This window comes from Cyprinus carpio, chromosome A12 (genome assembly GCF_018340385.1).
Source record: "Cyprinus carpio isolate SPL01 chromosome A12, ASM1834038v1, whole genome shotgun sequence".
Classification (NCBI taxonomy): Eukaryota; Metazoa; Chordata; class Actinopteri; order Cypriniformes; family Cyprinidae; genus Cyprinus; species Cyprinus carpio.
Window position 1 is genome coordinate 6,944,915 of NC_056583.1, and position 24,023 is coordinate 6,968,937.

A 24,023-nucleotide genomic window follows, 5' to 3' on the forward strand; every position below is an offset into this window, starting at 1 on the left:
CTTATTTTACATAAAATTTGTTTAAAGCATCTGTTTATTAACCTGGCTTTTTGTTTTTGAAACTTTTACGTGAGAGAGTAACACTTTTTATGTTTAATTACAAACAACTTACACTAGTCTCAAGTCTAGTTTATTTATAGAGCCCTTTCCACTACAAAAAGCAAAAAACAATAATAACAGGAAAACTAAAAGATAACATAAAAGAAAGATAAACTTTCAAAATTCAACAATCGCAAGTCATAGAGAACAAATATGTTTTCAAACGAGATTTAAAAATGTCCGTTGAGGGTATAGATCTGATACAGGTGGAAGGGTATTCCACAGATATATAACTAAACCAAACCCTAAACCTATAGAAAGTAATTGTCAATTATTAGCATTTATGTAATTACTAGGGCTGGGCGATATATCGCATGCGATTGTCACACGCATTTGGTCAGTAAAGCCGGTTCCCTGATTACCGTTAAATCGCCATCACCTGCTTTCAGATGGAGCAGCATTTAATAGATATCGCGTTCATTATTGAAGATGAATCGCCTTCGATGATGAACACGATATTGCGTAGCTTGTCAGTGAACTACGGCTCTGTCTATTAAATGCCGCTCCATTTGAAAGCCAGTGATGGCGATTTAGCGGTAATCAGGGAACCGGCTTTACTGACGAAATGCGTGTCACAATCACATCCGATATAACGCCCATCCCTAGTAATTACACTGTAATAAGGACACATTATAATAAAGTGTGACCCATGAGAGAAATACCACTTCTGTTGAGTGGCTAAATTGAACCATTTTAATCTGAAAATTGGCCAAATGTCGACTGATAAAATGGCCTGTCACTAGAAATTATGCGACATGAATATAAAAAGTAGGCAATCATACATGTGAGTCTGCTATAATATCAATATCAAAGTTCTACCTCATTTCGTAAGGAAAACTAATAAGAACGTTATGCTTATTGACTGAACAATTGTCTTTTTGTACCTAACAGTGTGACGTGGGCACCACGGGACAGAAGTCTATCTCCAGGGTCATTGATTATCTGGAACACCTCTAGTGTGTTTGAGGAGCTCCACACACAGACCTCAGCTCACTGCTGCCCAACCCAACACACCTGGAAACAACCCACCATCATCATCATCATCATCATCAACCAGTATCTTCCTCATTCAGACTGTAAAGAATGAAGTTTAAAGCACATCATCCACGGAACTCTATTAAAAGGAGCTGTTTTGATTGAGTTTGTCACAAGCTGTTCAACCGTTTCGTCTTAAAATGTTTTCCGCTCAACATAATTGTGTTCCTCTCATCACAGTCCTCCTTAATCTGTAGTCTATTGATCAGTTGCCTTGGAAGTTGGTTTTCATTGGCAGAAATGAAGAGAGTGGCTTTGATAAAACTTGTTAAAGGATGTCTCCCCCTCTGTTTGTTTTATTCAACTCTCAAGTCTGTCAATTTAAAAGTGCTCGACACTGACCTGAATGATTGGAGGGCGAATTCATTCGAAATTCTGGTCCTCTTTGAAATGCCGCAAAGACATGCCCTCCTGGTTCAAATCCATTCTCTTCACTTCAGGATGTGCTCCTTTTGTGTTGCACAAATTCGTTTTTAATCGATAGCGCTGTGTCAGAGGTCGGCGAATGAATAAATTACATCACTTTCTATTTCGCTAGGGCAGGAAATGGACAAAGCGTGTTTAGAATGTTATAGTAGTTGTGACTTATAACCATATTGTTCAAATGCCAGAACATTAAATGTGATGTTAGCAACCCTGATTTCCAAACCTTATATGGCTCAAAACCAACAGTAGAACTCACTCAATTGTGCATGAGAGAAATGATTGGGAACTTGAATGAATTCAGATGGATTTTTGAAGCCAGGAAATCTCATCCATGGGTTTGGGTCGTGGCTACATGGTAACCCGAGTTTAGCGAAAATTCTCCTGCATACGCTGCTACTGAGGTTTAGTTAGAGCCGAAGTTGATGTGAGAATTAAAGATAAATGCAATAACAGTTTTCCATAAACGCTGGTTGCCATCTAGCCATGACCTTTAGATGCTCAACTGTTAAAGTGAGCCACGCATCAAACTTTCACCCTATGTTTCACTAGTTGGTGTCATAAACTACATGCTGGATAAGTCTTCTATTGTTTATGATTTTTTTTTTTTTATGCAAAATTTAATTTAGCACTTGACATCTCTTTCATAAGTCCAGTAGATTCCAATTTTGACCTAAACTGTTCTCATTTTCTCAAGGTTGTTTTCAAAAGTGCTCTATTGTTTGTTTGCCTTCTAAAGCGATCGCCCTCAGCAGTGCGCTTGATGTCAGAGGCACAGGCGTTTTGCTGCCGTTCATGACTGAAATAGATTTAAATAACTTCAGTGCACACAAAGCTAGGGATCATTTTTTTCCGCTCACCGTTTAACTGTTTTGGGTTCACTCTGTTACACGGAACACTAGGAGTTGTGAATATTTTCTGGGCACGGTCCTGCAGTGTGTCTCTGAGCTCCAAACACAACGGGATTGAATTCACACAGCGGGGAACTGAATGAAGCAACAGAACTGTAAATACTCATGTAAATATTGGCTGTTGGAGAACTAGATAGACTACTTTTCTGAATCCAATCGTTTTATTTTATAACACATTTTTCTCAGTTGTGGTTTTTGAGGTAAGCGTTATCGAAAGCCAACTGCAGGAACATGAAATTTGTACCAATTTCAAAATAATGTCTTTGGTTACTTGTACATAATTTTAACGCAAATAAAATTGCTACTTTCAGTACTTTTTACTTGTCATTTTTTGTGTCCGGTTGGCATATTATAATTAAGGCAAGTTTTGCTACTTAATCAACTTTATGCTGATTTTTGATACTTTTTGACAATACAACTTTTTGACATTATATTAACTGTAAGTAACTTTTGCCACTACATGTCAAAAGTCATTTAGAGTATTAGAGTATAGTATTACTAGACTGTCTATTATCTGCAAATACTTTATTTTGATGGTTCTTAATGCACATTCTACTAACTATTTAGTAACTTTGCAAGTACCTGTCAACTTATTCTACGAAGCATAACCCAGTCTACCAATACTGTAATTAGAGTTTGTTGACATACAGTTGCAAATTTACTTCTAGAATGTCTAAAGCGGACTATCGAAGTTAAGTGTAACCCAAGTTTATTGTGAACTCAAGAGAAAAAGACAAGCTTTTTCCTCTGAAAATATTTATTTGTATAGCATAAAAAGCAAAATATAACATTAATTCCAGAATATTTAGATTTTACTACAAAATGTCCAAAAAATAATTTTGAATTTTTTTATGCTAAAAACAAAATAAAATCAAGTGTATTACAAATACAGGCTGAGAATGTAAAATCAGTGTCAAAAAAAAATAAAAATAATAGTCATTTTGCTCCATTGCTCCTCTCCATATAATGAGTGTCCACTGATATTTCAGGTGTTTTGGGGTCACAGCAAACGGGACGCTCAAAATTCCCAGCATATGATCTTATCCTACAGGTTGGAGTGGTTTTCTGCTCTGGTTTGGTGTCTTCGGTTGGCACTGAACCCTTCACAATGGCCTGATCCTGCACGTCCGTCGCTAACATCGGGTAGCTGAATTCTGGGTCGCAGTCTCTTTCCTCCAGCAGCTCACTCAGAGTGCTGATGTAGATCTGCGCCATCTGAAGCGTCTCAGATTTCGACAGCTTCCTGTCACTCTCCACATTAGGAATGACGCTCCTCAGGCGGTCGAAGGCCACGTTCAAGCCCAGCATCCTCCTCCTCTCACGGGCATTGGCGGCCAGTCTGCGGCGTCTCCTGGCTCGGGCGATAGCACTCTGGTCTTTGTCAGGACAAGTGAGTCCAGAGAGCCGGAGCTGGACGAGAGTGCACGGGTCACATCTCACCCTGCCCTGAGCCCTCTCCTCCCTCCAGCCCACTGCAGCTCTGGGACATGGGTCTGAGCGGGCTCTGTCTGCCTCTCTCCAGATGAACTGCGGGTAAGTGCTGTCCGGACGGGGCATGCTGAATTCTTGAGGATGAACTGACACTCCAGAGAACAGAAGAGCAGTATTTATTTGAGGAGAGGCCACACGTAATGAGGGGCGGGTGTGTGAGGGTCGTGTGCGCTGAGAAATGAATAGAAATGAGTCTCTTTGATAATGACCACAGGGAGTCTATTAACCCAGTTCATCAAAAGTGGATTAGATGCATGTGAGTGATCACTGACGGGCCTCCTGACACTCGGAGGTAAACATAGATCACTGCTGTCTTTCTGTCACTGCTTAACAGCTACACAAATATCAATAAACACATATGTTTGACATGCATTACATACTTCATTTTATGGATATTTTCCACTTTTCAGAATAGTAATACAACCTTTAAAAGTATGAAATAGCACAAATGACACTTTGTCTGCTTTTCTTTCACTGTTCAGTCCAGCTCATCCATCTAATGTTTGTGTTTATGAGAATTTATAGTTAATGTAGTTGTATATACTAAATCTTTTACCTTTTGAGGTTTTTAAGATCCTGAGTAATTCAAGCGTGTTCAAACTGGTAATATCAGTGTGTGTGTGTGTGTATAAATATAAAAAGCATTATATATTGAAATATAATATAATGCTGCCTTTCTGCCACTACTTGAAAGCTACAAAAATACCAATCAACAAATATATGTTACACGTTAAACACTTTTCAAATTTTAGAGTAGTAGTACATACTTCAAAACTATGAAACACAAATGACACTTGTTGGCTGCTCTTCTTTCACTATTCAATTCCATCCGTTCCTCTACTGTTGCTTGTGTGACTATATATATATATATATATATATATATATATATATATATATATATATATATATATATATATGTATATATATATGTGTATATATATGTATATATGTATATATATATATATGTATATATATATATATATGTATATGTATATATATATATATGTATATGTATATATATATATATATATATATATATATATATATGTATATGTATGTATGTATGTATAATGTACTGTACTTTATATATTTTTATATATTTTAGTTCAGTATTATTTTTAATATTTCGTATTTTTAGGTGATTTTATTGTTCTAAATTATATTTATGGAATAGTTATGATCCATTTATTACCCATTAACCACTTTTTGATCAAAAAATAAACTATCATGAATCTTGAATGCTTTGGAGCACAGACTTAAGTTGTTTTTTTTTTTTTTGTTTTTTTTTAAGAAGTCACTTGCTAGATTATTGCTGAAGTGAAACAAGTTATAGAATTTGTTTATTATTATGAAAAATGCCAAATGTATCATAAAGTGTTTTACTGCAAAACTCTATCAAAGCCATGAATCTAACAAAATTTAAAGTTGATTTTTTTTTTTTAAAGCAAGATTTTCTTTTTGCACAGAAACAAACATTTCCACTAGATGAAATTTGCTTCCCATTCATTCCCAATATGGTATTTTTTGACCGTGAACAGTACTAGTGTGACACTTTTTTCAGGACCATTTAACCTTTTGAAATCATGTCCATATATATATTAACACATTGTATTCACATATCAAGTGCCAAAAGTTTTACCATTAAAGTTTTGTACCATTCTGATGAAGTAAAAATTTATAAATAACCAAAACGTAAAAACAGCACCAGAAGGTGTACATGCAAAATATATGGTTTTGTATCTGAAAAGTGAAAGTTTTTGTTTAAAGTGTGTTTGATTTTTTATTTTTAAATGCCACTTGCCTAGATATTTGGTATGTAATTCAATAACATTCAAGCATTTTATAAACACAACTACAATTCCAAGAGCAATGATACTAAAATCACTCATTAACAATCAGGTCCAAACTAATAAAACAAACTGTTTAATTGTATTACTCATTACTTTAGCTAGTTCACAATAAATAAACTTGGTTATTGTTTATAATGACTTTTGCAATAATGCATGATTGATAGCGGTTTAATTTAAAGCCTTTTACTCAGTCTGTTCATATAATCTGCTCATTGTACATGAAATAATTCTCAGGCAATAAAGTGCAGTTCATAAAGGTCTAATTGACAGGCAACATCCGCAGCACTCAGTCTAATCCAATTACGCACAGAACACACACCGCCAGCGCAGAAACCCCCCACACACACTCCAAGTACTGCAGTATTCAAGAGTAACAAAAGAAGATTCAGTTTGCTCATGGAGAGGGTTATTCATTCCCTGCCCGTGTTGTGGCTGGGTAGGTCTTGGCACACTTCACATATTAAAGCTAATGAAGCGCCTCATTGAGGCGAGGACGCGGGCTGAGATCAAACCAGCGTGGGGTGGGTGCATTCAGGGAAACCCCACGTAGAGGGTAAATTGGGGTGGATTCACGCCTGTCAGAGCGAAACCGGCCCGAATGAAACCAAACTTTCATTGAGGGGATTAGTGACACAGGATGAATCGACGGTAGCAGCTTCTTTTCACATGGTGCCAATGAAGCCACATTTTGCAGGGTGCACGAGCCAAAACCCTGAGCTGCCCATATTGCTGCAAAGTGACACTTGTCACAATTCATTAAATCTTAGCATACACCCTGACATGCACTGAATATTAATGCCAAAAATATCCTGTCATGCAGTTTTTTTTGTTTTGTTTTTAAATCAGTGCAGTGCAAAATATTAAACATCGTCCTGCACACTGTTGTAGCTGGCAAACAGTTTGGATTAACAAGGTTGTGTAAAGTAGAAAAGGTAAGGTTACAGTGTACTATTTAATAAAGGCTTGCAAGCTATAGCATGTGCCTGTTATTTGTTTTATTTTTTTATTTTTAGCCAAACAATCGCAGGTTTTTTTTTTTTTTTTTTTTTTGACAGAAGCATATGTAAGTTTCATTGTGTTAGCATTCAAATGTCTCCATGGCAGAAAGACTGAAAAATTTGACAATATTATGCTGTTCTCTCTTTTCTTTCTCTAGGCGCTTCACATTCATCTTTCAGCAGCAAGTAAACTGTCTACATGAAGTTCATAGTGTAAGTTCAGGAGAAACTTGTTCATCTAATCCAGTTGAGAGCCTGATCTCAATTTAGGAACAAACCTTAAATCATGGACAGCACAACAAATCTGTTTCAAGCCTTTCAAGCAATCGTTTGAATGTACAGCTATGCAGAGGGGTGTGGAAGCTTGTTTCCACAATGGGAAAAAATAAAATAAAAAGGTAATTGTGACTTTTTATCTCACAATACATAATTGCAATATTTAAACTTCTGAGTTTATTTATCTCGCAATTCTAATTTCTCTTTCTTTATTTCCTGATAATTGCAAGAAAAAAATCTAATAATCTTTTTTTCCTTGCAGAAACAGACTTCCATATAGAGGCATCTCTTCTATATAAATCCTGCTGGTAAATGCATAATTGCCACAAATGTGCCGCTAAAAATAATAATTCTCTAGCAGCTCAATATTATTATTTTTTGTCCAAATTTAGCAGCAAATACGTAGAAAAAAAGAACAGAGAAAAAAAATCATATTAGCATATAAGTTTTGCAAGTGAATGGATTTTAAAGGGCTTTTAAAAAACATGTGTTTTCCCCCTGTGTGCTTCTAATTTACATGAATCAGTCAGTTTATTTTAGTTATAAATATTTATACCATGGGGCCGTTTCATTGATTTTGATAGGATGACAGGCTTTATAAAGTGTGCAGTTTTTCAGTAAATTATTCCGTATCATTTCATATCATTTCACAGGAGCAAGTTGGTAAAAAAAAAACAAACAAACAAAAAAGATAAAGGTACAAGACAGTGCTCTTAACTTTATTTGACGGTAAGAACTACAATCCCATGAAGCACTGCGGATGACATAATCAAAAACAGAGTTGACCAGACAGGATAATCCACCATATGCAATTCATCGTCTCGTTGTCAGTTATTCCTTATTATTAAACTGTCATTCAAATAAGACAGCAGTTAGTTCCAGTCCTTGGACTTGATTGGTTGTGTGGTGCTCCAGGGGTGCTGATATTTTATCCATAAATTGATATTTTTCATTGTTTTTATCACTCTGCTTGTCTGTGTTTGTGTTTTCCAGACCGTAGACTGTACAAAAACAAAATGACGACGACATCTCTATTTCCTTTAACTGTAGAATGAAGCCAAAATATCACATAAGCGGCCATTGTAATGTTGCGCTGATGATGTCATTTGGAGCCAGAGTCTGAGGAGTAGTGATCGTGAGGTGTAGCCGTGGTATCAAACCCTGAAATGCATTCAGTTTTTAATGGCATTAAATAACAAACTAAAAACAAACTTAATAGAAAGATAAACAACTGAACACACACCAGGATAATAAGAACTGCCTAAAATTACAGATGAGTGCAATTCAGTTTTTACTTTGACTCACATCCCATCCCTTTACATGGAAAGGGTAGGGTTTATGTCCTATACTGCAGTCAGCCACCAGGGGGTGAGGAATATGTGGGATCTAAATATTTTGGCTTAACTTTTCAAGGATGTGTGTGGCACACTTGTACCAGACCATCATTCTGTGTATTAGTAGGGGGGATTTTTCATTTTAACTTGTCTTTTATGTGGGATGCATTGTTTTACCAGTACGCGGCTGTGTTTAAGAGTCATTGAATCATTTACTCAACAGATTTGTTCAAAAACATATATGCATCTAGGAATGAAACACCACTGCTACTGTGTGTGGTGCCTTGCTTGTATTATACTGCATAAATATAGAGAAATATAAAGGTACTACAGAATAAATAATGCTATATGTATATTAAGAGAGTAGATCAGATTTATGCACATTATTGTTGTTGCACATGCATCACTGCCTGTGTATTACTTTTTGTTGTCAAAATTGAGATTATGTATTATAACAAACACGTTGAGATAAAAATCACAATTATTTAGTTGTTTGTGGTTGTTGTAAATTATTTTAATAGATTTGCAGAGTCATGCTTTTGAATTTTACTAGTTAGATGGACATTTAGATTCACCTGAAATTTAGATAGGATAGGTACTTTATTAATCCCCGCAGGGAAATTGGTTTGCATGAGCAACCATACATAAACCATACAACACAAAATAAATACAATAGATAAAAATAAATAATAAAATACACTATACAAAATATGCACAATATGTAAACAGGTAATTTGCCTTTAGATTATAGGGTAAGAATTGGGTATATAGGTATAGATAGGTAAAGATATAGGATAAGTTTTACTATCTAGTTCACTAGAAGGTCGGGGTGACTTTGCACCTGCGAGATGGGTTACACAGTCTAATTGCAGTAGGTACAAAAGACCTTCTATACTGTGCACTATTGCACAAAGGCGAGATCATTCTCCAACTAAAATTAGTCCTCAATGCAACAAGCATGTCATTTAGAGGGTGGTGTTATCCATGATAACTAGCAATTTGTGCATCATTCTCTTCTCACCTCCAGAGGGACCAGATCCTGTTCAATGACAGAACTCGCTTTTTTGATGAGTTTATTCAGCTGTTTAGCATCACCCCCTTTCATGCCAGTGCCCCCAACTTAGCACAGCATAAAACAGAGAACTGGCAGCCACAGACTGACTGCAGTCAATTACCAATTCTTTTGTTTTTGTAACAGTTAACTGTAGGTGATTAGTTCCACACCACTCCACAAAGCTGTTGATGAGTGCCCTGTACTCCATCTCCTACCCATCCCTGACTCACCCAACCACAGCAGAGTCATCAGAGAACTTTTGCAGGTAACAATGCCTCGTGTTGTACTGGAAGTCAGATGTGTAAAGGGTGAAAAGAAAGGGAGACGGAACAGTTCCTTGGGGAGCACCTGTGTTGCTAACCACCTCCTGTGACACACAGTTCCATAGCCTCACAAACTGTGGTCTGCCTGATAGATAATCAGTGACCTAGGAGATCATTGCAGCATCCACTTGCATTCCCTCCATTTTTCCCCAAGTAATGCTGGTTGAATAGTGTTGAAAGCACTGGAAAAATCAAAGAACATGATTCTCACAGTGCTACCAGCCCTGTCTAAGTGTGGATAGATCCCCTGTAGCATGTATAAAATGGCATCCTCCACCCCAACTTGGGGGCAATAAGCAAACTGCAAAGGGTCCAGTGATGAACAGACCAGTGGTCTCAGGTGTGATAAGATTATCCTCTCCATAGTCTTCATTATGTGTGATGTGAGTGCAACAGGTCTGTAGTCATTTAGCTTAGTTGGACAACCCTTCTTTGGCACCGGAATCAGACACAATGTTTTTCAAAGCAGAGGTACTCTCTTCAAACTGAGGCTCAGTTTAAAAAGGCGCTGAAATATTCCACACTGTTGGTCTGCACAGGCTTTCAGAATTTTAGGACAAATACCATCTGGACCTGCGGCTTTGTCCTGATGTAATCTCCTCAGCTCCTTCTGAACCTGCTCCTCTGTTATAGTTAGTCCAGTGCGGGGGAAGCTAGTGTCCGTGGATGTATGTGTGGGAACCCGATGTGGGGGGTTTTGGTGGGGGTATGTGCTGAAAGCTGTTGCTTAAACTCCAGAGGATTCCTGTGGGAGTATGGATGATAGTGTGTTGCAGCAGATTCCACACTGAACCTGTTAAAAAACTGGTTTAGTTCATCTGCCATCCCTGGGTCACTTCCTATTACTCTGCCTGGTTGTTTAAGGCCAGTAATTTCCCTCATACCCTCATCCTCAAGTTTCTGCCTATAGGAGTCTTTGCCCTCCTTCAGCTTCCTCTTTAATTCCCTTTGTACCATTTAGCTATAACTTTATAAAAAATTCACATTTTAATTTTACTGTGAGGTGGACGAATGAACATTTACTTGAACTTTAGTTTCAAGTTTACTAAAACTTAACATTTTAATTTTACTGTGAGATAGACAGTTAAGTAAGCAATGCAGGTGTTTTGTAGTTGGTATAAAAGTGAACATAACGTAATAAAACATTCATTGGTTTCATACTTTTCACTTTCAGTAACAATCAGTTTGGCGGTTAATGCCACTTGTCTTCCCACAATTTGTCACGCTTGTTTCTTTCCTTCCTGAATTATTAGTCACCTCTCTCTCTCTTTCTGTCTTTGATGATTTTGTGCACCCAACATTTGTTCCTGCACTAAACATCTGGACATCTTGGGAATTGTACCAATAGCAAAATTTGCAGTGTTTCTGAAAAGTGGGCGGATGAGAGAGAGAGGTGGGACATGCCGGAAGCACTGACCCCTGACCTCTGTGCTCTAAGGGTCAGCTGCTTCTCCACTGACCTCTCATTTGTTTCATTTCACACTGCTGGGCACTGTATGTGTGCGTGTCCAAAGCTCCATGCGGCCCAATTACTAGGCATCGATTTGCCTGATCACTGGTGTGTATGTGTGTGGTGTGTGTGTATGTGCTCAGCATGAGAATTCAGGGAAACCTGTGGAAGCCAGGTTTTTTTTGTGTGTGTGTGTGTCTGTGAGAACAGAGAGTGAAAATCAGTGTTCTGATGTGAAGTTGAGTGGATGCGTGTTTGGATGGAAATGCACACTCCACTGACATGCCAAATACAATTTCAACAGCTCTTCAACTGAGGTGGCAAAGGTCAGCTGTGTCTTTTTCCCACCGGGCCACATTTACACATGACCTTTACTCATGTCTGGCTGATAGTTAGAAGGAGCTTTCCTCCTTCCTTTTCTCTTTCATTTTTCAGAGTTACCCCAGTACTGTCACCCTCTTCTTCTGGAAAAGGTAATTGCATTCCATTCATTGCGTGTCTCTTCTCTCAGCATGATGTACGCTGATACAACTGTTATATTTCACAGCTCACTCATTTACTCCCCAAACAGATCATCAGGTAACCATTTGCTGACAGCAACATCTTAAAAGTGCTTTCCTCTGTGAGTTGTCTTGCATTAATTTACATTTTTACTTAAAAAATGGGTTTTTCGATGGTTCCTTGTAAATTTAGGTTTAGCAAAGAACACTAAAGATCAATATTGATACTATGGAGGTTAGACAATTTCATGTTTCATTATAGGCCTGATGTTTCACATGAAAACCAATGTGGTTTGTGTGCTGTTTTCTTTTCTTCTCCACCTTCTCCTACAGCAACACATGGGCCTTTTAGAAGGAAGTAGAAAATACATGTTCTTTGTGGAATGAAAAAAGATTGCCAGATGACACCATACTATAAAATACATCGGATGAAATTGCATTAATGAATGAATGAAAAAAAAAAAAAAAAAAAAAAAAAAAAAAAAAGAATATATATATTACATATAAACATATCCAAGTGCTGCTTAAGATAGGAAAATCACTATTAAGTTGAACTAATTTAATTTAATATTTATATTATACTATAAAACATTTTCATATGAGTGTAAACATTAAAATGATGTATCTGAAAACATTAAAGTACATACATGCTATTTGATTTTGACCTGGGAATGTTCTTTTTGACTCCAAAAACAGTTTACAGATTTGAATAAACCCTACTGTGTCTTTTTAAGGTACTTGAAAACCATTTGAAATTACACTTCACTTTATTTGAACTTCTAAAAGTCTTGTTGAGAGCAAGTAATAAGTTCAGGCCTCATGATATTCCATTTTTTAAAGATCACTTCAAACAAAGCACCTGCAGACAGACAGCGCTATAAAATTCACAAACTCACAACTATCACCGGAGCGGCTCTGTAGAGCTGTGCTTATGAAATAAATTGCATTTATGGATTGTCTTTACTGTATTTCATCACTATGACTGTCTGTTTCAGTGTATTTCATCTCCTACAGCAATCTGTACCACACTGGGACACTGTTGAAAAGCATTATATGTGTTTGTAGTGGATAAAATCAAATATGATATTATATATTAAAAGGTTTTTACAAAGACTGTAATTTTCTATGATAACTGTCTGTGAAGTATCATAGATATGTGATTGATGCAGATACAATGATGAATAACAAGAATAACATGAAAGATGTGTTAAAGAGACTTTGAAAGAATCTGTCATGAGTGTCAAAATATGATGTCTGATTGTCACTGAGGTAGTTATTTGCTCTGATATGACTGTGATTGTGTCCTCAGTATAATTAGATACCTTTCAATTTTGCACAACTTAGCTAGTAATAACTGTATATTTGGGATATATATATATATATAGATATATATATATAGATATATATATATATATATATATATATGTATATATATATATATATATATATATATATATATATATATATATATATATATATATATATATATATATATACAGTACAGGTCAAAAGTTTGGAGACATTACTATTTTTAATGTTTTTGAAAGAAGTCTCTTCTGCTCATCAAGCCTGCATTTATTTGATCAAAAATACAGAAAAAACAGTAATATTGTGAAATATTATTACAGCTTAAAATAATAGTTTTCTATTTGAATATACTTTAAAAAACATAATTTATTCCTGTGATGTAAAGCTGAATTTTCAGCATCATTACTCCAGCCTTTAGTGTCACATGTAACATCCAGTCTATCACATGATCATTTAGAAATCATTCTAATATTCTGATTTATTATGAGTGTTGGAAACAGTTCTGCTGTCTAATATATTTGATGAATAAAAGGTTAAAAAGAACTGCATTTATTCAAAATAAAAGAAAAATTCTAATAATATATATTCTAATAATATATTTTCTTTACTATCACTTTTTATCAATTTAACACATCCTTGCTGAAAAAAAGTATTGGTTTTATTTAAAAAAAAAAAAGAAGGAAAAAAAAAAAAATTACTGACCCCAAATTACTGACCAGTAGTGTATATTGTTTTTTACAAAATATTTATATTTTAAAAACACAGCTTCTTTTTTTTTTTTTTTTACTTTTTATTAATCAAAGTATCCTAAAAAAGTATCACATGTTCTGAAAAAAATATTAAGCAGCAGAACTGTTTCCAGCTTTGATAATGAATCATCATATTAGAATGATTTCTAAAGGATCATGTGATAATGATCCTAAAAATTCACAGAAATAAATGATCACAGAAATAAATGATAAAGTATAATAAATTTAAAAACAATTATTTTCAATTGTAATAATGTATCACAATATTAAATTTTTTTTTCTGTATTTTTGATCAAATAAATGCATGTTTGATTTTTTTTTGTGTATTCTTTCAAAAAACATTAAAAATAGTAATGTTTCCAAACTTTTGACCTGTACTGTATATATATCTATAAATATATATAGATATATATTGACCTGTACTGTATATATATTTTATATATATATATATATATATACACACACACACATACATACACAAGCTTAGTACAGAGAAAGGCAATGGAATGGTGTTTTCTTTTATGGTTTCAATGTGAGAAGAAAAGTTTTAGTTTTTCTCTTTTTTTATTGGAATAATTTGCAAATGTATGATGTGGTCATAAAACCCCTCTCTGATGGACTCTTATGGATGTGGCTGCATTTTTTTTTTTTTTATTGAATTAGTATTTTTTTTTAGTTAACACTATTAAGGGTTTTAAGTGACAGAAGAGGTGTCAGTGAAGAAATGGGAAAACAACTTGTGTTACTTATTTGAAAAAGTAACTCAGATATTTTGTTGTAAATGTAAACTAATGTATTACTTTACTAGTTACCTGAAAAAAGTAATCTGATTACATAACTTGTGTTACTTCTAATGTGTTACCCCAACACTGCTCTTAACACAGCAACACATGCTTCACATAACAAAAACCACAAAACCACATTTTGTTCAATAAATAATAACTCTACATTTCAATATGCAAAATTGAAATGCCCTTTTAAATGTACACTAACTCTATATAAACACTGCACCCTTGCTGCAATAGCTAATCATTCTGTCAAAACACTAGCACCTTTTCTATCCAAAAAGAGCATCATAGTCTATCATAGTACAATGACTGTCTGTACAATGAAAATACTAACAAGTGGTGGCATTACAAAAACAGCGTTAATTATCATATTTCAGTTCTGTGTAGAACATGAAATATATATTTTTTAAATAATTTAGTCAGCTGTAAATAAAAAAAAAACTATACATTTTTAGTGTGTGTGAATGTGTGGATTCATTTAAGATAGTATGTGTACAACATAGTAAAAGACTAATCAGTACTTTATTGAATGTAAAAAAATAAAATAAAAAATAGACAGAATTGCTGTAGTAAAGGCTTTATTTGGAATGTGGAATTGCTGTCATTGCTAAAAAAGCCCCTTTGGTTCAAATTTTGCAAAAATAAAACACGACAGACAAAAAAAGGTACAGAAAAAAGTACAGTTCTAATCTATATGATCCACATGTTCTCATGCTCATCAAATCTTATATTGTCTCTCGCTATGCACCTTGGATAGACACGCTTAGCATGCCTTATCCATTCCTGGCAGTCTTCAGTTGAGATGTCTCTGCAGCCAGCATCCATTGCCTCCAGGACATACATTTGATCACATGGCCATTGATCTAGACTTTCCATCTCCTTGCAGAAAAAAACCCTCAATGGGGTTGAGGAAAGGAGAGTATGGAGGAAGAAAAAGGGAAATCATTCTCAGATGAGCTGCAAACCAGTTTGTGATTGCACAATGGTGGAATGCTGTCCCATGCAATCACAAATGTCCTCATGTTTCCTCCCACCTGTTCCCTTTCTGCTTCTGGCATCAGTTGTTGGTGGAGGTCATCTAAAATCTTGAGTAATTCTGTGTTGTAGGGACCAATCTGGCTTTTCTGCAGTACCAGCCCATCACTTGAGATTGCAGCACGCATTGTGATATTTGGTCCTCTCTGACCCGGCACATCAGTGTTGGCCCTTTTCCCAATTATGTTTCTTCCTTGTCAAGGAGTTTTTGCCAGGTTAAAGTCTGCCTTGTCTACATAAATACTTTACTTTTTATTGTGCATGCCCATGTAATGGAAAGACTTTAACATCCAAATGTCTCAGACTGAGATTGGAATCTGCTGTTTCTCAATGATCACTAATTAAAATTAGAACCAAATTTGGTGAACTTGGACATGTGAATTCACAGGACAAACCAGAAAGACCTTTGGTTCTGCAGTGCGCACTGATCTTCAAAACTGATGATCCACAATTGTCCCTTTTCACATTTGCGGGGTTCCAAAAATAGATGTCATCGTGGCTAAAATGGAAACTACAACAAACTAACTTCTATGTTCTGATTTGCTCCAATAAAAATCATGCACTAATTTTCAACAATCCAAACAGATCCAGTCCAATTTCAGTTCAGTTCTTTTGCTGTTTATGTAAACTGGTTAAGCACACTGGTTAAGTATGGAGAACCACACGAAGTTAAAATATTAATTATTATAAAGAAAGTAATAGAAACATAATTTATGCAACTTCCGCATCATCCAATGGTTTTGTTTTTGTTTTGTGACCAAATCCAGTATTTTCTAATTGGTTTTTATAACCACTTTGGTTATACATGACACAGCAAGCCAAAATATGCATAAATAAAACTACATTTTTACAGAGTTTGCCCATGCAAAATGTTACATTATAGAATTTTGAATGTACTATATTTTATATGTTTCATGGCATACGTCATTTCTTTTAATAATATGTTTTAGAATGAATTACCAATAAATTCATTGTCATGCACAAAATATTATCTATTTCCAAATTTATGGCAATGCCATCTGTGTATTTAATTACTGAACAGTATATTTATTATATTTAATATATTGATAACACTTTGCAATAAGGTCTCATTTATTAATATTAGTTAACATGAACTAACTTTGAGCAATATATTTTTACAGCAGTTATATTCTTAAATACATATGTGACCCTGGACCACAAAACCAGTCTTAAGTCGCTTGGGCATATTTTTAGCAATAGCCAAAAAAAAAAAGAAAAAAAAAGAAAGAAACATTGTATGGGTCAAAATTATCGATTTTTGTTTTTTTTTTAATGCCAAAAATCATTAGGATATTAAGTAAAGATTATGTTCCATGAATATATTTTGTAAATTTCCTTGTTGTAAATATATCAAAACGTAATTTTTGATTGACTCTTATGACTGGTTTTGTGGTCCATGGTCACATATAAGTAAATTAACATTAAGGTTAGCAGAAATATTGTTTATCGGTAGTTAATGTTAACTAATGCAGTAAACTAATGTTTACAGATAAAACTTTATTGTAAAGTTTTTGAAGTTTCCAAAATGCACAATGTACTTTTGTACTTTTTTTTTTTTTTTTTTTTTTTTGTGAACCTTGATCATATGAGCATTCTTCATTTCAAAGATACATCTTTTGCTGTCTTTCACAATGTCTACATAATTCACTGACCTTGAGTTCTGTTTCAGCCAGGCTGTCAGGCTACAGGCAAAAACCAGTCAGTCACACAAATCAACAAAATCTCCGTGCCGTACATAAGTCAGTAAGTCAGATTCTGCCCAGCTTTTATTTATATTTAATAGTCCAAGTGTATCTTCTACACAGCTTTTGTGCAGGGAAACGTGATGGTGTGTTGCAAGACGTGAGCCGGCTGGCCGTTGAGGCAACATTATTCCTGTAAATGCTCAAATGATGTTTGGGAGTAGGGTACAGGGGCATTTGTCTTCAGCAGTAAATGAAAGTGGCTCAGTGTCGCTCTCTGGAGACGACTGTAAAATAAATGAAGAGCCATTTCATACACAAGGTCACATCATCTCTCTCCACTGCATATTAGCATTTTTATTCACAGTGTCACAGTGGAGTTCATGCTTTCAGCCTATGCACCCATTTCCCAGAGGACATGTGTGCCAATACTTTTTAATCATTGAGTTGCAGTATATGCCTCTAGAAAATTGTTGTGAAGTTGAACTTTTCTTGTCTCCTCTTTACACTCATGTAAACACAGGATTTTGTAGAATCAAACATATACTTTTCAACTTTCAAAAGAACTATCTGCCAACTAGTTTTGCATAGCCAGACTTTTGGTGTTAACTAAATATTGGTACTAAATAATCCTTGGTCAATAGAGAGCTGCAGTGATGATGCATTTTGGAGCCCAACCCAGAAGTAGCATCAACCTGTTTCCCTCGACAAAAACCCAATAGGAATTTTTTAATTGGCTTTTGGCTTATTGCAGAAATTAAGTACTGTGACTTACAAAAGTTTTTTTTATTGCTTAACATTTTGTTCATCATTACATGTTACAAATCGACTTTAATGAATTTTGAAGCCTAAATACAATCACATCAGAAAAAAAAGAAGAAGCTAATGTAGACTATAAATGAATTACACCACGGTCACATGACTTAGTCAAATGAAGTTTGAGTTGGAATAGTTTGAAAGAGTGTGAGGCTATAAGTGAAAATTTTGTTATATCTTCTGTTGAAGTCTCAGGATCATAAAATGTTTTGTCCAATCATTGCATTCGGCCCGTTAGGATCTCCTACCTGTCAGCCTATGTATTTGCATACCTCCATGCAATGTTTCCTCTGATTTTTTTTTTCTTTTTTTCTTGCTGTGCAAAACTTTTCTCTATTGGGCGGATATTTTGGCCCCCTGAGCGAAAACATTATACCAGACCTGTACAGTGCACACACAAAAAAAGTGTGTAACTTTTAACTTGAATGTGCTATTTACATTTGGTTTGACCTTGATGTAACTAAATGATATACATTTTACCTGATTTTTTTTTAAAGTGCTGTGTTACTTGCCAAGAAATTTTATTAAAAATATAATTAAAAAAATCTCACGCAGAACAGTTCAAATCTTTATTATATGATATTATGAAAAAATTAAGCAGTTGCTCATGAATTCTCTTTTTGAGGTCAATTCTTTACTAAGCTTATAATATACAGTTTTTTTTTGTTTTTTTTTTAATATATAATTGGTTTGGTACTATTATCATAAGTAAGATGTACTGTAGTACTAATATCACAACAGATCATCAAAAGTGCACTTTTTTCAATCATTTCAGCACATTTTCACTTGTCTTAGTACAATACACAAAATCACAAAGTATCCTTTTCACTACACAAAATAAGTGTTTCATATAAATGTTTCATTAATAGTAACAGCCTTTCATAAAGCTCTTACTATCAAACTTTTCATTTGCATGCCTTATTCAGTTTAATACATTTGTCTTATTTAATCTAACTAATCTTAATGGTTAATCAGTGAATCATTTGGTGCATCTACAGATATATTTTTACAATATATGCGATATATCTTAGATGATAACCACCTCCAAGGGAGAGGAACTGATCAGAGGTGTATCAGAAGAAGGGAGACAGATGGCATCAAATACAGCATTTTACATTACATTATGCCATGTGATATTGTATGTAGAGGCATATACCATGGTACAGCCTGCACATATAACTCTCCTTCCATCTGAAAAGTTCAGTTACAGTATAGATTCAGTCATATGGCACAGCGAGGACATTTACTGCATTGACAGTAAACAAAACCTTATGGCCATGTCATACCTTCATCACACCTTTTGATAACACACTGGATACATACTTTTACAAACATTATAGATTTTATGTGAGTTCTGCAAGTTAGGTAATGTATGTGTATTTTCTAACATGACAATTATTGCCTATATTACCGTAATTATTTCAGAAAAAATTTGAAACATGTATTTTGCATTTTTTTCTCTTGAATGAACTGATTGTTAAAAGTACTAAATTGAAGGAAGATCAAATCAAATGTTCTCAATATATATTACAGAAATCTTATGTTTTGAAACAATGATTGTGTGGATGAAAATATGTGCAATTGTAATGAAAGCATGAGATCAGTTTTGAAAAAATGACTAGTGATGTTACAAGTATGATAGGTTTGGATTTTTGTACTAAGAGTTTTGAAAATATACACCTTACTTGTGAAAATAGCACCAAAGTGAAAAAATAAATTAATAAATTAATAAAAAAAACTTATATATTCAATTTATTTATTTTTTCCAAAAACCTGAACGTGAATTCTTATATAGTTATCTTAACATCCCCATGTAGTAGCCTAGAGTTTGCACACTACTACAGTTACAGTGTAACTGTAAATGTCTGAGTTTTGTTACTGTTCTGTGCCCATCATCCACTATTTCCACCATTTAATCAAGCCACTCTTCTTTGAAACATGATGACATTTTATTTCATGTCACTGCGTTTGCCTTGACTCTTGTGTTGAGATATTTCGTCCGCAACCATTAAAGTATTCGATTTCTACAGTGATTGATTTGGCTCACGTCATTCTCTTTCTATGAAACCTAAACCACATTTACTAACTCTATAGCGACAGCAACTCTATAGCAGTTTGTCCAAGCATTGCAATTGTTTTGCATTTACTAGAATTAAATCAAATGGCTTTCCCTCTGAACATTATTACAGTGTAAAAAAAAAAAAAAAGTGACTTTTACAGTAAAATACCGGCAGCTGTGGTTGCCAGAACTTCACCGTAAACAATATGGTAGCAACATTTTAGGTTTTACAGACTTAAATTCACAGTAAAATACAGTATTTCATTAATTGATGTAATATTAATAAACCAACCATTGTTTTGAACCATTGTAATGCACCAAAAACTAAACACCATCATGGTAACAAATGATCCTGAAATAATGCAATAACAGTAATTTAACCAATTTAGATGTAAGATAAAACCCTATTGTACACAAATGATAAGAAAAAACTAAGAAGAAACATAGTTATTTCAAAAAAAAAAAAAAAAAAAAGTGTCATGCAGGGATTTCTGGGAGTGTCAATTTATGATTTTCAATGTAAATTATACAACTTTTCACTTCCACTTTTTTTCACTTTTCACTTCCAAAAAAACCCCATATTTTTAACAGTATTTTACTGTAAAATTACATTAAATGTAATTACATTTATTCACTGTATATAGTATCGAAACTTACTGTTAACCAATTAACAGGTTTTTACTCTAGCATTTTTACAGTCTTTTAATGTTAAAATCACATTTTTTTTTTTTTTTTTTTTTACAGTTTAGGCATAAACAAACAAACCAAAAAAAAAAAAAAAAAAAAAACTATCAAAAACCAACTGACTTTTGGATGATGTTACGTGAAGTGCTAAAAAGCTACATTTTGTTTTTGGGTTTTGGCCTACAAAAATGTTATCCCTTCAACACTCTATTAATGGTATATTATTAGTCAATATGGTACACCCAAAAAATGCTGGGTTGTTTCAACCCAACTTTGGGTCAAATATGGACTAACCTAGCTGTTAGGTTACATTTTTAATTTACATTTTTAACCCAATAGTTGGGTTAGTCCATATTTGACCCAAAGTTGGATTGAAATAACCCGTGTTTTTTTTTTTTTTAGACTGTAGCATTTTCTGAAGCACAGCTCATACAGAAGCTACCAGCTGGTCATCGCTGCAAATCTGCATGTCCAACTTGACCCCTTTGCAAAATCTATGTTGGTAAATTTTCCGCTTTCAAATAAAAATCCGGATTGCATGGATTCCTATTGAATTGACAATTTTGCCCCTGAAAATGACCAATGGTAATTCTAATTGTCACTGTGTAATTATGACTGCACCTTAAGAACTGGCAACCTAGACAAAAGGCCACTTGTCTTTGTAAAGTGACCAATTATTTTACATCTACATTTATGCATTTAGCAGATAATTTCATCCAAAGCAACTTATAATGTTCTTTTTGTTTTTATGTGCCATCAGAGGAGTAAATATGAAATATTTGATATCATAATAATAGAACAGCATGTAAAAGACTCAGATGATGGAACAGCCTGTGCTCAATGACTCCCGTAACGTGCATAAAGTCAGCCAATCAGATTAGAGCTGCCAGATTGAGAAAGTGCTTCTAGTTTTGTGTGTAATTGGCATCAGATGCTCAGTGAATGGTCCATGGGCAGGCAGTGAGAGTGCTGTCTGACTTGTCAACAAATCAAACCAAACAAATGCTGTTTTTTGCACACTTTTGTGAGTCAGTCTGCAGTCCACTATTTACTGTCATGTCATTTCATACCTGTTTGAGGTTATTCATTCATTTATTTTTCTGTGGAAAAAGGAGAGATTTTAAAGAAGTTTGATGTAGCTTTTTCCATAAAACAGCAATCCATAGTGACTATAAGGACCAAAGAACAAAACACTCCATAAAAGGTCTATAGGGTTGCACAGACTTTATAGTTACCATTAGAGTATTATATGACAGGATATTAATTTTAGGGTGAACAGATTTAATTAATAAGGCTACATTCAAGATGTGTATTTGTCATCAATAAAAGCTCTAGGGATTAAAAACCCCGCAATAAAGTCAAAACTAACTGTTCAAAAGTTTTGGGATGCCTTTTATGCTTACTAAAGGCAGCATTTCTTCATATCAAAAATACAGTAAAAGCCATAATATTATAAGCAGCCATTACTCCAGTCTTCAGTATCACATGATCCTTCAGAAATCATTCTAATATCCTGATTTGGTGCTATACCAACATTTCCTATTATTATCAATGTTGAAAACAGTTGTGGTGCTTAAAGTTTTTGTAGAAACTGTGGTCTATATTTTTTTCTCAGGATACATTTTTAATGAATAGAATGTTCAAAAGGACAGCATTTATTTGAAACCTCTTGTAACATAAAGTCAAAATCTTTAATATCAGTGGATAACCTTTATGGTACTGATAGGTCTGTGTACTTTTGCGTTCATTCGTTTTTCGTGTTTAAACCCAGAAATTAAATATGGAAAATGCATTGTTTCCTTAAAGGAGTCATATGATGTTGTTAAAAAGAACATTATTTAGTGTATTTAGTGTAATGAAATGTGTTTATGCAGTTTAAGGTTAAAAAAACACATTATTTTCCACATACTGTACATTATTGTTTCTCCTCTATACCCCACCTTTCTGAAACTCGATTTTTACAAAGCTCATTGGTCTGAAAAGCGAGGTGTGCTCTGACTGGCCAGCTATCCAGTGCGTTGTGATTGGTTGAATACCTCAAGTGTGTGATGGAAATGTTACCGCCCCTTCTTACCGTATTGTGTTGCCGTGTTGCAGAGTTGTATCTGACAAACAACGTGAAATATACCTTATATTGATAGAAAGTAGGAAATAACATAAACTGACACCTGAGATGATAAAGCACACATTTTCTGCTTTGATATCGTGACATCGGGGAAACTGGGAAACTGAATTCAATTAATGCTACCTATCAGATTATGCTACCAACACTGTATTTATTTTAATGTAAGGGTAGGTTTAGGGTTGGGGTAAAGGATTATGCTTCTGAATTATGCTACCATCTATTTTAATGGGAGGTAGCAAAATCTGACAGGGTAGCACAAATTATCAGAACACCGGCGCAACGAGACAAAACCAATAAAACCTATTACAAACGAGGCATTTGTAGCATCCAGTGGGGACATAATTATGGATTATAATGATTTATACTGTCCTTTTACACGTTGCATCAAAGTGGCGAATCCTTTACATATGAAACGTACTTACAGACTGTGAGTCAAAACAGCCGGCATTGTAGTCTACTCTCCCAGGATCAGGAAAGAGTCCTTCTATATTTTTATGATCTTGATCATTTTTCATACCTAAAAACATGTATGAAATACTCATTACATATTTGTTTGCATTTAATTGTATCCAGGGCCGATTCTACGGGAATGCTAGAGGGAAAGAAATGAAAGAGCACCTCGTTGAAGCCGTAGAAATAGGATACTGGCGAAACATATTTTCCAAGCAACATGGAGTCACAGCGCTCCACATAGAAAAGTTCAAAGCACAAAGGGAAGAGATATTGATGTGTAGTGTATTATATCTGTGCAACAGTTTATTGAGTCTTTTCTTTTAACGGTTTTAAATGTCAGTTACTGTGCCAGTGAAGTACAATTTATTCATAGTGCTCTCCGCTCTAGTGTTGTGATCTAACAGACATCCGGTAGAAAGTAGAAGCAAGATAAAGTCCTTTTATGCAAAACCATAGATCTTTATCTATAGATCAAGTATGGTAAAAGGCAGGGGCGTAGCACCAAATTTTGGGCCCTGGGTACAAACCATCTTGCTGGGCCCCCGTACCAAATACCATA

General features: G+C 34.6%; 2 protein-coding genes across 5 annotated transcripts in view; one reads left to right on the top strand and one right to left on the bottom strand.

The window, feature by feature from the left end:
• LOC109063924 (wings apart-like protein homolog) overlaps positions 1 to 2,781 on the top strand; it is a 64,220-nt gene extending 61,439 nt beyond the window's left edge. For all 4 annotated transcript variants that reach the window (XM_042767355.1, XM_042767359.1, XM_042767357.1 and 1 more), the window contains one exon: positions 991 to 2,781. In XM_042767355.1, the coding sequence (XP_042623289.1) occupies positions 991 to 1,056 (66 nt within the window). In that variant the 3' untranslated portion in view covers positions 1,057 to 2,781. The remainder of the gene's footprint in view (positions 1 to 990) is intronic.
• Positions 2,782 to 3,274: 493 nt separating this feature from the next.
• On the bottom strand, positions 3,275 to 4,036 carry LOC109067402 (musculin-like). The gene has a single exon (XM_019084348.2). The coding sequence runs from the start codon at positions 4,023 to 4,025 to the stop codon at positions 3,405 to 3,407; it is 621 nt and encodes a 206-aa protein (XP_018939893.2). The 5' UTR covers positions 4,026 to 4,036; the 3' UTR covers positions 3,275 to 3,404.
• Between the last annotated feature and the right edge of the window lie 19,987 nt (positions 4,037 to 24,023).